General features: G+C 42.1%; 1 protein-coding gene and 2 non-coding genes across 3 annotated transcripts; all 3 read left to right on the forward strand.

The window, feature by feature from the left end:
- The first annotated feature begins 32 nt into the window (after positions 1 to 32).
- Positions 33 to 10,913, forward strand: rsl1d1 (ribosomal L1 domain containing 1). Its single transcript, XM_023820794.2, has 9 exons — positions 33 to 181; positions 671 to 810; positions 1,238 to 1,376; positions 2,168 to 2,316; positions 2,600 to 2,701; positions 5,813 to 5,906; positions 9,139 to 9,261; positions 9,358 to 9,501; positions 10,248 to 10,913. The coding sequence occupies exons 1-9, from the start codon at positions 140 to 142 to the stop codon at positions 10,443 to 10,445; spliced, it is 1,131 nt and encodes a 376-aa protein (XP_023676562.2). The 5' UTR covers positions 33 to 139; the 3' UTR covers positions 10,446 to 10,913.
- LOC111848677 (small nucleolar RNA SNORA55) lies at positions 854 to 981 on the forward strand. The gene has a single exon (XR_002839364.1). It is a non-coding gene; the product is annotated as a small nucleolar RNA SNORA55 (small nucleolar RNA).
- Positions 2,777 to 2,907, forward strand: LOC111848676 (small nucleolar RNA SNORA55). The gene has a single exon (XR_002839363.1). It is a non-coding gene; the product is annotated as a small nucleolar RNA SNORA55 (small nucleolar RNA).
- Positions 10,914 to 14,555: the final 3,642 nt, after the last annotated feature.

A 14,555-nucleotide genomic window follows, 5' to 3' on the forward strand; every position in this document is an offset into this window, starting at 1 on the left:
TTCCCGACAATAGTTGAACATGTAACGAAGCGAACAAGCGGTGCTGTTGCAGGGGAAGGTACTAATAAAGTTCAAGAATTCAAAATTTGCTTTGCCGTACTGCGCATGCTCATACTGAAGGGGTACACGTGTGGAGAGCATGGCGGAGGAAAAGGTGGCTGTGCAGTTGGACAGAACTCAGGTATGAAAAGTCTTATGAATTTGACTGGCGTAAGTGAGTTTAATTTATTGTAAAAGTTCAAAAGACGTCAAAATGTATCTGCTACTAAATATACTGTTTCATCGGGACCCGTATTGTTTTGTTGGATGTTTCAGATACTTAGTCGTACTCCGCAATCTTAGAGAACGAGCAAATTATCAGTGGAAGTCGTTGTTTTTACTGGTTCTGATGTTTTCTTAAATCGTTAAAAAATTAAATGGTAGCTGAAACTTTAGCTTCTCGATTCAAATGAATTTCGATGTACTACGAATGCATAGGTTACTAGGTAAGTTCATACAGCCGTTTGAATAATTCACCGTGTTTTACTTTGAAAGTCATATCGAATTATTTTGCTTAATGACATACTACATTTTAGTTTCGCTTGCATTTGCTAGCTAGATTGTTCATTTTCATCGATAAAGCGAATTTAAAATATACCGGAGAGACATTTTCCCCCAACCCATGTAACAGGTGAAGAACGCCGTGCAGTGCCTGCTGGCATACCTAAAGACCACGTCCCCAAATGAGGCAACACTTCTAAACGAGGGCCAGCAGATCAGCCTACTGTTAACCTTTTGGAAAATACCCAAACGGGAGCAGACAATCCGCATGTGAGTTTGCTCCTTCCACCTATCACTATTTCGTTACTTCCAGGCACTCCAGCAAACTCTGCCTCTGCCTTCATGCTGAGCCAGGGCAAAAACTGTGCTACAGTGACTCAAAGTGTATCCAGATGAGCCTTCAGAATCATTGGGGCTTGTCCCTACAACTTTGACACATTGAACTCATTCAAAGTAACCCCAGTGTTTCACTTCTATAAGAACTGTTCCATTTGTAACACTTCTGTTTTGTCCATGTGTAAATATAGATATCTTTATTAGTGCTGTTATTGTTAAATATACGTAGCTTAGAGATTTGTAGTAATTTTATTCAGCTGGATATTGCTAAAGACTAGTCTTAAAGGTACTAAACAGGACCCACAGCTGTGAATTCAGGTCACATGATTGTTTCTAACTAAAGTGTGGTGTGTCTTTGCAGCCCACTGCCACATAGCATCCGTACAGACTGGGGTGAAGTCTGCCTCTTCACCAGAAACGAGCCCAACATGACCAGCGACCAGAATGTGAGGTTCTACAAGACGCTGCTGAAGGAGAAGGGGATCAGGGGGATCAGCGAGGTACGGCCCTGAGTAGGAAAGGGGGATCGGGGGGATCAGCGAGGTACGGCCCTTAGTAGGAAAGGGGGATCGGGGGGATCAGCGAGGTACGGCCCTTAGTAGGAAAGGGGGATCGGGGGGGATCAGCGAGGTACGGCCCTTAGTAGGAAGGGGGGATCGAGGGGGATCAGCGAGGTACGGCCCTGAGTAGGAAAGGGGGATCGGGGGGATCAGCGAGGTACGGCCCTGAGTAGGAAAGGGGGATCGGGGGGATCAGCGAGGTACGGCCCTGAGTAGGAAAGGGGGATCGGGGGGATCAGCGAGGTACGGCCCTTAGTAGGAAGGGGGGATCGGGGGGATCAGCGAGGTACGGCCCTTAGTAGGAAGGGGGGATCGGGGGGATCAGCGAGGTACAGCCCTGAGTAGGAAAGGGGGATCGGGGGGATCAGCGAGGTACGGCCCTGAGTAGGAAAGGGGGATCGGTGAGGTATGGCTACCAGTCACTTAGTGGATCCTTAATTATACATGTATAGTGGTAGATTCATTATCAAAACTGTAAAAAATGCTGCATGTGTACTAAATATCCTTTATTGGGTTATCTGTGAATCTCAATGAATTCTGCAAAATAGCTGGTCATTAATTGAAAATTTGTACTTAAAAGGCAAAATCGAATGTTTACAAATAGCTAGTCGTTTTGCATAACAATTAATGCGAGCCATCTTTGGCCGTCTTTCGGGGACATGCGGAGCACATGCTGGGGCTGCTCATGTGCCGCAAACTGGTGACATGTTGGGTCCCCTCCTCCCCACCAGGTGATACCCTTCAAGGTGCTGGTGACAGAGTACAAGTCGTTCGAGTCCAAGCGTAAGCTGCTGAGGAACTTCGACCTCTTCCTTACGGACAACCGTATCCGCCGCAAACTGCCCCCCATCATCGGGAAGCACTTCTTTGAGAGCAAAAAGTAAATGCATTGCGATTAGTGTCACACTGTGTGCATATTCAGCTGTTACGCTTCTGTGATGTCATCAGTGCGAGCAAGCTTTCACGCCTCTCCATGGTCCTGACATGCACCTCCTGGGTCATGTTGGATCTATACATTTGTCTTCCACACACACTCTGCTCAAGCAATCATATGCTTATAACAGGTGTCAGAAATCAGACTTGCAGATATTAGTGTATTAATGATTAATCAGTGGTTTTTATGAACTGTCTGCGTCTGTTTTCGATCCTCCCTTGACCCTCAGGGTCCCCCTCTCCGTGAACCTGCTGTCCCAGCAGCTGTCGAAGACCATGGAGCAGTTGATCCAGGGCTCTACCTTCCGGGTGTCCAAGAAGGGCAGCTGCTGGTGAGCGCCTCTCGTTCTCAGGTTTGGTCTGGGGTCCAGTCAGGTTGGAGATCACAGCACACTGTTGTTATGATGGCACTTCTGCAAATCCTGCCCACCCATTACAGTGCTGGCCCAGGATGAATAAGGTGCTACATTTATTCAAAGTAAATCCAGACGGGCTTCCCTGGTTTGTAGGGGCTTGTCTCTACGACTTTGGCACAAACATTTTAGGCACTAATCCAGTGCAGCAGGTACCGTGCTTTTTGTACTTCATAAAACTACCAAAAGTATGGTGGTACTTGTGTTGGTTTTCCAGTGGCGTAGAAACTGGTACCAGTGCTGAATGACATCATCACAATGTGAGGCAGGGTATTTTGTGCTGAAGTGGTTATAGTATATATAGTATATATATAGCTATAAGTGAATTGCCTTCCTATTTCATGGACCGAGATCGTTTCAGAAAGGTCATATCATCAATAGAACCGGCGAGCTCCTTTTAAACACCAGCTGCAATATACTTCAGCGTATCATACCTTTGGTTTTTGTTAATAGGCAATAGCATTAGTATACTGCTAACCCATCAAAACAACGAGACAGTCAGTAAAGATCTCACAGCAGCGGAGTCGATGACCTCCAAAAAAGCCGTAAAACCCACAATACAGTCGTGTTTATGTCATTTGTTTTTGTGCTTATTAAATTTAAGTGTTTCCAAAGATTAATCCCACAACAGTAATAAAATAAGTCTTGCTTTAACATAAATACTAAAAGAATAGATCGCTTTAATCGCTATTACAGTTGGGTATGGGCACGCGGTCTTATTTAGAAAACATACAAAAAGAGACGCATATAATGTTTAATCATTAGTTTTGTATTTGTCCGAGTAACAAAGCACAGGAATAAGCTGCTTCAGTCGAAAACTGCAGTTTACTTCTCATTTAAAATAAAATGCAGGTTTGGCAACTTTGGTCACCTGCATGGAGTGAGATTTTCTGGTCTCTGTTCTGCACACACATTTACATGTATGTAAGTTTTATTACCTTGTAAATAGTCTGTAGGGTTTGCAAACTGCCGTAACGTTTTTGATGCAGCTAATTTTAAGTTCAGAATGGAATATAGATTTGCCGTAAGATTTCTTGCGTGAGAGTCTGAAAGAGTTTGCAACCATGAACACGTACATTTTTTGTTTCACCTGAATTGATTTGTATAGAAAATAACCGTATACAGTTGTTAAAAAGTGGAAACTTCGACCAACATGAAATCACCAATAAATGACTTCTGTTTATTCAACATTTTATAAAATGCATACTACGTTTAAAAATTTCCAGCTTTACGGTTTCAGGACAGAACAGCCACTCTTATGAACATTACGGGTTTTTTTAGTGTTACTACTGTTAATGACGGCAGCTAACAACACAATAGCGCAAACAAAAGGGCTGCATACACCCAAGTAGTTCTTGCTTGTTCATTGGCATGGGATCGCTATTTTTATTTTTGCTGCAATTGTTTTTATTGTAATTGTAATAGCTTTATTGTCATTGCACAATGTACAACGAAATTTGCAGCGCATCGTGAATAATAAATATTTAATTAAATTAAAAATTACTAAAATAAATACCTAAAAAAAAAAAAAACCTAAAAAATACTCACTTCCACACATGCACCCACTCACTCGCACACATAACCTTAATAAACAAAAACACAACAACAGCACTATTACACAAAGCCCCCAGTCATTAGATAATCAAAGTCAAAGTTACCGATGTTGAGCAGAGGGAGGGCACAGTTTCAGCAAGTTCAGTTCTGTTATGGCTCTCGGTACAAAACTGTTTTTCAGCCTAGAAGTACGAGCCTTAACAGCTCTGTAACGTCGCCCAGATGGTAGCATAGAAAAGAATCGGTGACAAGGATGAACGCATCAGTCAGGATGAGTGTGGTTCTACGAAGACGGCATTTTCTGAAGATATCTTCCAGAGATGTCAGTGTCTGTCCTATTATATTTTGGGATGTGTAGATGACTTTTTGTAGACTTTTCTGATCTGCCTCTGTGCAGTTGGCATACCAAGATGTTAAGCAGTATGTCAAAATGCTTTAAATGCAACATTGATAAAAGGCTTTCAGTAGCTCTACAGCCAAGCCGTTGTTCCTCAGTGTCCGCAAGAAGTAGAGGGCAGTGGAATTGATGGTCCATGTGAGTTCCTCAGTGATGTAAATCCCTAATAATTTGAAACTGGGAACTCTCTCAACTTCCTCTCCTGATTTTGAGAGCTAAGTGAGCCAAACTGTGTTTCCTGAAATCAATTATTTCTTTAGTTTTTTTTTTATGTTTAGTGTTAAGTTGTTTTCTGAGCACCATACTGCCAGCCTGTCTATCTCTTCTCTGTATGGTGTTTCATCATTATTTTTAATAAGTCCTTCTTGTCAAGATGTGCTAGTGCTGTATGGAGGTCTGTGGTAATCACATCCTCTTGGTCTATGTGCTGTATAAGCAAACTGATATGGATCAAAGTTGGCAGGCAGACTAGCTTTGATATATTTCAAAACTAGTCTCTCTTTATTATTACTTTATTTAACTTGACACATCACATCTTTAAATTCTCATCCTTGCATTAGAATATAAACCAGTTAATACTGATGGTATCTCATGCTGTGTCATATGTTCTGATATTACTACACTCTGAATATTGAACTGAAGCTTGACATAAAAAATGAAATCGCAAATCAAATCGTAATCGCAATTTCTGTCAGGAAAATCGCGATTCGATATTTTCCCCAAATCGTGCAGCCCTACTGAGTTTGTGACCACACTTTTTCAGGATTGTGAGTGTATTTTGTTTGCAAGGCAGGTTACTGGCATAAACAGTCGACAGTATATGCATCTGTGAGCCCCACCCCAAAGTACTGAAGTACTGGAAAAGTAGCCCAGCTGGTTTGGTACTTTTTGTACTGGTATCTGACTGGAAATCAATGGCAAAGGGAAAGTATGGTACCTGGTGCAGTGGGAAAGTGCCCTTTCACTCCCCATTCTGGTAGCAGCATATCTTCAGAGTCTTTCTCTACATGAGTGGGTCTTTTGCAGTGGACAGTCTTGGGTCAGGTGCAGTCTGACTGTATTTGTATTTGGTTCTGTAGCATGGCTCGTGTGGCCCACTCCTTGATGACCGCTGACGAGGTGGTGGAGAACATCATGGCTGCAGTGAAGATCATCACGTCTCAGCTACCCCAGGTGAGTCTCTGCCTTTCCTCTGGCTGAAAGGACCCAGCATGGCCACCAGTGAGTCATGGTTGTAGCTATTGACTGATGGAGGCTGAGGACTGTATAGGGTGTACTCACTCAGCCTGAGGCCATGAGGAGAATCTGGGCTTTAACTCAAGTGGTGCATCAGAACGCCTTTTACACTGGTAAAACACTGCAGTGCTCACTTTGTCTTCAGAATCGGTCCCAGTTCACGGCTACACACTAATAAATGCTTGAGGTTGGCAACCAGCATGAAACATTATGAAGAGTTTTAGATAAATGTGATGTAAATTATACACATGGCAGTAGTTCATAAGACCGTAGTACCTTGCAGTGTGAGACATACCACAAAATGCTGCATGGGTAACAGGGCTGTGTATTATCACGCCTCGGGCAAGAAAACCGTATCATGATACAGTGCAGCTATACACGAGCCGGATGGCAAGGCGTAAAGTAAAAACTATTATGCATTAATTCTTTTATTTGGGAATTTTTAGAATTATTAACTGTTCAAATAACAGAATACTGAATGTCCTTTTTCTTTTTGTCACATTACTTGTCAACAGTTTGCAATCAATTGCATTAATTTAAAGTTTTTGGTTCCTCCACTATATCTAAGCTCTGGGAGGCAATTTTTCCAAACAGTGTGCTATTCCCCTTTTGCAGGAACCCCAAATTATTGCCATACTTTGGACTTGTACCTAGCAAGGGCATTTTGGAAAGGTTTTTCCTAGAATCCATGGTTGGCAGACAATTGTGCATCATGAGCATATTATCCATATACAGTTGATCAAATAGGCCTAGTCGCAGAACAGAAGTAGTTCTAAATAATGTTATTAGTCTTCAGTTTTAATTTAACAATTTTAAACTAATGATGTGTTCTATATCATTACATTTGTCTGACTGTAGAAATGCCTTTTGAAGAGTTTTTGATCATTTGATGGCGATTTTTGGTATAGTTTAGCCTGGTCAGCTGTGGTACATTAGCTCTGCAACCAGGGAGCTTTGCTATAACAGTAGCTGCTAAAAAATAAAACAGGGCTAGTAAAAATTTTATTTGTGGTACATAAATATGAACATCATGCATCCAAGTTTTGTTGAAGTCTTATTACTGAACACAGTAATAGATTTCGTAAATATTTTTTGCAATTTAAATTAAACTCGCCAAAAACACGATTGCCGTTTTGGCCCGAATATGAGACAAACCCTCTACTTTTTCGCTCCTGTTATAGAAAAAAGTTTTTGGAGTGCAAAATCTTACCTTTATAGAGAAATGATTTTATTTGACAGGAACAGAAGTGTACCACTAACCACAGGTAGTCGGATTACTGTATGTGTTTAAACGGCAAATATTTGAAGAATGTTTTTCCGAATGTTGTCTTGGTAACAGACCCACATGAAGAGGGTAAAACAACGCATTGCAGAGAGAGGGTGAAGCATATTAATGATGTGACCTCTCTCTTAAAATGAATTTTACCCTTTACTAACAGCCACTGTCGTTTTAATATTAGCAGCAGCACAGCCGGAGAAGCTAACAATTTACACATTACTTAGGATACGCGCTAAAAAAATGCGTTCCACGGCGAACATCACACAGTTCTAAAATTTACAATTAACAAATTCACAAAAACACTAATTTGGACTATCTACAAATGGGTGAGGTGCAAAGCATGCTGGTAACTCCATATAAGGCTGCTAATCAAACCCACGACATCACATTATAGCAGCCGTCATGGACAGCGAATGAGATCATTGCTCATGCCACATTGCATTGTTATAGCAACGTCAATTCTGTCAATTACTTTTGAAGTACAGTAAGTGGCCACTTTTAGCCAGCAGGCTGATCACTTGCGCCATCTACTGTTCTATGTGTACAATGACATTTAAATTCTAGTCCCTGAATATATGATGAGCCCAGTTTTTTAGATGCAATTTTCTTAGGAAAATTATATTATATTGGGGCCAATATGGTAATCTGTTTAAGAAATGACATATTCAGATATAATGATTACTTAATCTCCTAGTAATTTCACAAAAATACATAACTATAAAATATGAACACGGATCTGCATATTGTTTACTTTCATTTTTTTACCTTATGTATTTGGGATACAGACAATGTTTTAAAAAATGCTTTGTGAAGATTTGTGCACCAGTCTGATATTCAGATCGGTATCGGCACCGTTCCACACCTATTAGACACCTCTGGCATCAGCCATATGTAAGTGATCCATGTCCGATTCTTACTTAAGTTTTCGGTAGTCTGTAAAAAGACGACTTTCTTGTTATATCGATTTTTACAAACAATTGCATGACAGCTCTTCCCCATTTTAGATGCGTTTTTGCTGCAGTCAAGCTGAATGCTGAAGCTGGTGCTCAGTCTATTTGCCACTCAGTGGGTGTGAGAGTAGTGACTCCGCCTGCTGTGACATCATGTGCATACACTTTGTAGCAGGGGAGAGTAAGAACATCGGGTAAGAGGGATACTATCTGGAAGTATTTTATGCTTTTAACAGCAACTAGTAGCACATCCATTTGCCATCTTTGTAAAGACAAAGTTTTGACAGGTGGGAGTAGAGTTTAGTGGAAAATCCCACTAAACAAAGTGCACGCAAGACAACACGCGTAATATGAAAAAAGCAATGAATTTATTAGTTTAAAAATTCTGGTATCAGATCGGTACTTATATTGGCCGGTACTCTCTGTTCAGGTATCAGGATTGTAGCAGCACTGAAAGTGGGATAAAATGATAAAATTAGTGAAAAGAGCTCCTGTATCGGAATCCGATCGGAACTGAAAAAGCGTGGATCAGCCTGGCCCTAGTGAAAATTCAGAGTAATAGGTAAATGTTGTAATTTATAAATAAATGAACACTGCATTACGTTTGTGCCCTCTGTGATATTTTAGGGGTTAATTTGTGCTCGACTTTAACCATGGCTCGTGAGCTCCTCAGAGTTTGTTCGTTGCAGCTCTAATAGGTAATCCCTGCTGGATAGTTTCCTACTCTATAGAGGTACATTTAAACCTAATAGTCATTGTAGCAGGTAAGCAGCTTAAATGAAACCCCCTCTGAAATGATTCAGAGGCTCGACTGAGGCTGGCGGTGTGTTAGATGATGGCCGTCACACTCAAGCTTGTCGGCGACATTTCTGTGGTGCGTACAACCTTTCATAATCTGCATGATGGGGTTGATCTCTCATGGACGTGCTCCTCTTTCCAGAAAGGGAGGGACCTCAAAATCATCCACCTGAAGAGCCAGACCTCAGCCGCGCTGCCTATTTACACGTCGGACTTGAGTCACCTGTCCTTGCTAGAGGAGGCAAGGCAGGCCGTCTCGAATAAGGTATGTCTGTACCATGGTCGTCGTCGTCCCCCCCCCCCCCCCCGAGCCTGGCGAATTGCACTTCATTCCTGTCTAAACTGTCTCTGTGGCTTTCAGAAGGGGGCAGGCAAGAGTAAGAAAATGGGGAAGGCTGTCAAGAGGAAAGACACAGCAGCTGTACAGCAGGAATCTTCTGGGGAGGAAGAGGAAATGCCCCAACTTGTTCCAATTAGGTCGCCGAATAAGAAGGCTAAACTGGAGGTGAGGCAGAGTGGGAATTGAAATGTTTGCATTTTATTTTAAAGGGGCCTGACTGATCAGCTTGCCTTACACGGTCTGCCCCCCCCTTGGGATAAGGTTAGTGTGCAGGCTGCATGGCTTTACGAGGTGACCTGACCATGTCATGGGTAAGGGGTGATACTCCAAGGAGATGTTTCAGGCAGCTCAGTGGAGAGGTTTCTATGATGGGAATTACTTTAAGACTTTGCCGACCATTTCCATGCACATAGAGCTATATAACACAGTACAGGAATTGGAAAACTGGAAAAGCATTTAACGGACGTGTTTGTCCGAAGTGAGAAACAATTGAGGCAAACGCATTACAAACATATCTGCTGCTTAGTTGTCGACTAGCCATAAGATTAGCTAGCCTGTGCTTCCAAAGAATGTCCAGTTACGAGTATAAATAGTAAAGGAGCGAGATCTTCACATCTTCCAACAAAGCAAGTAGTACAGAAATTCCAACAGCCCCCCCCCCAAGTTCATGTCCTTTTGTTCTGACGTTCCCATACATGCCCTTCGCATACCTGAGTGTCACCTGCCCGCCCCCCCCCCCTTTTCCCCTTCAAATACCAAAGACTGCGGTCTGCAGGCATGTCAGAAAGCAGCTGGTGCTTAGCGTTAACAAAGTGGGATGAACAGCAGCTGTTAAATGGGTGCAGATGATGATCACATGTTCTTATTCTGTGCTGGCAGAGAATTCACATTCCCTGTGGTTTTTTTTATAGGTTTCTCAAGAAACGGGACCGGATAAGGTCACAGGAAAAACGAGAGAGGGATCCGAGGCCCCTCAGAAGGGATTGAAGCTGAAGACCCCTAGCAAGGCTAGGGCTGCTCCTGGCACCAAAAAACTGGTCAAATCTGCCAAGAAATGCTCAAAGACCCCTGAGAAGAAGCTGAGGAGGCGGGTGCCCCAATCATGTTAAAACTAGTTCACGGCTCTTTCCGTCAGGAGAAGGAAATCTTACCAGATCCCTGAATGAATGTCAGCTGCTTGAGCCTGGTTCTGCCTGTACTGGTCTGTAAGAAACTGCTAGCTTGCTTCTGAACTTTGACAGCATTTTATTTATACTCAGTGAGTTTTAAATGTACTTTGATTACATTGCAAAATGTTTGCATCAGTCTCTGGCAAAGTAATGACATTTGGTGACCCGAAGGAGTGAAACCCTAAAGCTTTCACATCTGCTGGTTTTGCCTTGTTCTGTAACCCACATGTAAGTTATGTGAAATGTTCCTGTGTGGCCATTTACATGTACTCTTTTTAAAAAAAAAGAAAAAAAAAAGCTTAATTTGCCATAGTATAGATGCAGGAATGCTCTGGTCACTGATGTGTGAATATTATACAAAAATACTGATGATGCCCTCACATCACCAATAAAATCCCCCAACCCGTGTGTATCCTGTTTATAACTGGAATGAGAATGTGCTGGATCTGTAGGTTAAATGTTATTAATTTACTTGTATAATAGACCGATAAAAGCTTACTTTGGTTTTAAGCTCGTAGTGATGGTATTCAGTCCAGGCAACCCAATCCAGAACTTAAACTAAATAGACTACAAATTCTTCAGAAGCTCTATAAATTAGTTTTCACAGCGGTTAGTGAAGAAGGACCAGTAAGACTTTACTAGAGGGGTACAGATATAGTTTTCTGTTACTTTTGTATTAACTAACCACAAACTAAGTCTTAGTTGCATGTATGTTCATTCATGAATCATGATGCGTCTTTTGTCTGTCACTTTACTACAATGTTACTACACGTTAGGGGATTGCTGCGAGAGAGTGGTGTTGAGCTGCAGCGATTGTTTGGGATTGTTTTTTTGGAGTGTTTTGAGTGTTTGTGTGCTTTACCTGTTTACGTGGGTGGCTGTTTATTTGTATTTATTGTTCTTATTTCGGTCAGCGTGAGTGCTTGTCTGTCCTGTCTGTTAATCAACAGCGCGATTATTACCGACAGAGAGCTGCGGGTGTCGCGTGCGCGGCGTTTTTCTGTCCGCGTTTAAACTCCGTAACAAACACCCGCGGGGCGATTATAACTAATAACATCTAACGTCGGTATCGCTACCAAGCGTCGGAAAAGGACAGTTGCTCCTGAGTTTTGCTCGGTCGCCAGTCGGGGCCGGGAGGACATTTTCCACTTTTTTCCCGCTCCGGCAGTAGCCTGCTGTGAGGGGGTTTTTGTGGTTTTTCGACCTCCCAAGAGCAACTTCGATTTCGCCTTGTTTTTAGTTCATACTTGGTTCAGGCAGAAGTTCTTCTGGTAAGTAGTAGTAAGTTTATCAGGTTTAAAATTTTTAATAAAATAATAATTAAGTTCCGTTTTAACACAAGTAATAACTTATTTTAGTGTACTCCGCACGTTACTGCATTTATTGTTACGCAAATTAATCTTTATAGTTAAATACACTATATAAATTTACTGGGCTGGGAGTACGGGGTCATAGTGAGTTAGTTAATTATGGGGCCAGCTCAGTGTTGCGTTTGCAAGATGTTTGCCCTTCTGGACGTTAGTGTCCAGTCGGACTTCATCTGCGAGCGATGTAAGCTAGTGGACTCACTCATGGTCAAGGTTCGCGACCTTGAGGAGCAACTGGCTCGCATCCAATGCAACAGTGAGTTAGATGAGCTAGTTGATACGCCGTTTAGGGAGACGGTGTGTACGCCACTAACGGGGGGGAGGGAGAATGAAGAGCAGAGAGGTCGAGAGAGCTGGGTGACCGTAGGTCGTAGACGCAGGAAAAGGCGTACACACGTTACAGAGGCGGCATCACCTGAGGTGTCTGTGTCTAACAGGTTTCAGGTGCTTCCAGCTTTAGAGCCGGAAGGGACTGGGGAAGCAGGTGGGCCCTTGGGCACTGAGGAGCCCCCTCCCCCCAGAAAGAGGGAGGTTGTGGTAGTGGGGGATTCAATTATTAGGGGAGTAGACAGTTATGTGTGCACGCGTGATAGAGGGTCCCGTACGGTGTCTTGCCTGCCTGGTGCCCAGGTAGGAGACCTTCCAGATCGTGTGGACAAGCTTTTGGCCCCAGCTGGGGTGGATCCAGTTGTCGTGGTGCATGTTGGCACCAACGACATAGGCAAGGGTAGAAGGGCTGTTCTGCAGGATAAATTTATAGAAGTCGCCAATAAGCTTAGAAGCAGAACGTCCATGGTGGTATTTTCCGAAATACTCCCCGTGCCACGCGCAAGTGAGGCTAAGTTAGCTGAGATAAGGAGATTAAATGCGTGGCTAAAAGGATGGTGTAGGAAAGAGGGGTTTAGGTTTATGGGGCACTGGAGGACCTTCTGGAACAGGTGGGACCTGTTCAAGCCGGATGGGTTGCATCTGAACCGGAGGGGAACCAGTGTACTGGGAAGGCGTATTTGTAGAGTAGTTGAGGAATGTTTAAACTAGGGACTGGGGGGGCAGGGAGGTTAGTTAAGTATGTAACTGGGGGGAAACGGAAAGCCCAAAAAAATCATATTATAAGTAGGCACTGTAATAAGCCTACCCTTTGTTGTCTGTATTTAAACGCCAGGAGTATTAGGAATAAAATTCATGATTTAGAGGCTCTTATCTCATCGGACTCTTATGATATTATAGCAATAACTGAAACGTGGTTGAGTGATAAGGATGGACAAGAATATAATATGGATGGTTACACATTGTTCCGTAAAGACCGTATAGGTAAGAAGGGAGGTGGTGTTGCAGTATATGTAAAGGAAATCTTGCAGGCAAGGGAGCTTACTGATATAAGTAAAAGTACGGAAGCTATATGGGTAAAATTAGATGCTACAAACTCAAATAGCCTAATTGTCGGTGTTTGTTACAGAGCACCCAATGTAGCTGCTGAGGAAAGCAGATTGTTATACAGTGATATTAGGATTATGAGCAATAAAAATGATGTGGTAGTTATGGGTGATTTTAATCTACCGGGGATACAGTGGGACATTGTTGCTGGCTCTTCTGAAAATGAACTTGAGATGGTGGAATTAGTACAGGATTGTTTTTTTACTCAGTTTGTTAACACCCCTACCAGGGGAGATGCCATTCTTGATCTTGTTTTGTCTAATAACCAGGACAGGATTGGTAAATTAGATGTTTTAGAACCACTTGACAGTAGCGATCATAACATGGTTAAATTTGAGGTTAAGTTTAGTGCCCGAAGAGCAAAGTCCAAATCAAAAATATATAATGTTAGGAAGGCTAACTTCAATTGTATGAGATTAAAACTAGAAACCGTGAACTGGATGGAGTTAAATAACAAAACTGTTGAAGAGGCATGGGAATTTTTTAAAAGCACATTATTGCAAGTACAAGAGGACTTCATACCTGTTTCTAGCAAGAATAAATCTAGGAAATTGCAACCTAGGTGGTTTAATAGGGACATAAAGTATAAAGTAAGGAGGAAAAGGGCTTTGTTCCAGAGATGGAAAATAACTGATGATGACATAATAAAGCAAGAGTATCTAAATCTACAGGCTGAATTAAAAAATGACATTAGACGAGCTAAAAGGAATGTCGAAAGGAAGATCGCATTGGAGGCTAAGGATGACGTTAAAAGTTTCTTCCAGTATTTTAACTCTAAAAGAGCTCTAAAAGCTGAAATTACTAATCTGCAGGATAGTAAGGGTCTTATAATTGAAAACGACATTGACATAGTAAATGAGTTCAATGATAGTTTTGCACGGGTATTCACTGTCGAGGACACTAGTAACTTACCAGTTCTTATTACTAATTCAACATCGTCTATAACTAATATATATATAACTGAAGCTGATGTTTTGCAAAGCCTAGCTAAGCTCAAAATAAATAAATCACAGGGCCCTGATGGCATCTTACCTATAGTGTTAAAAGAGATGAGGGATATTATTTGCCGACCCTTAACATTACTGTTTCAAAAATCCTTATCTGAAGGTGTGGTACCTTCTGATTGGAAGCATGCCAACATAACGCCCATTTTCAAAAAAGGGGATAGAAGTAATTTGTCAAACTATAGGCCAATCAGTCTAACTTGTATAACTGGTAAAGTTATGGAGGCTATAATCAAAGAGAAAAT

This window comes from Paramormyrops kingsleyae, chromosome 5, assembly GCF_048594095.1.
Source record: "Paramormyrops kingsleyae isolate MSU_618 chromosome 5, PKINGS_0.4, whole genome shotgun sequence".
Lineage (NCBI taxonomy): Eukaryota > Metazoa > Chordata > Actinopteri > Osteoglossiformes > Mormyridae > Paramormyrops > Paramormyrops kingsleyae.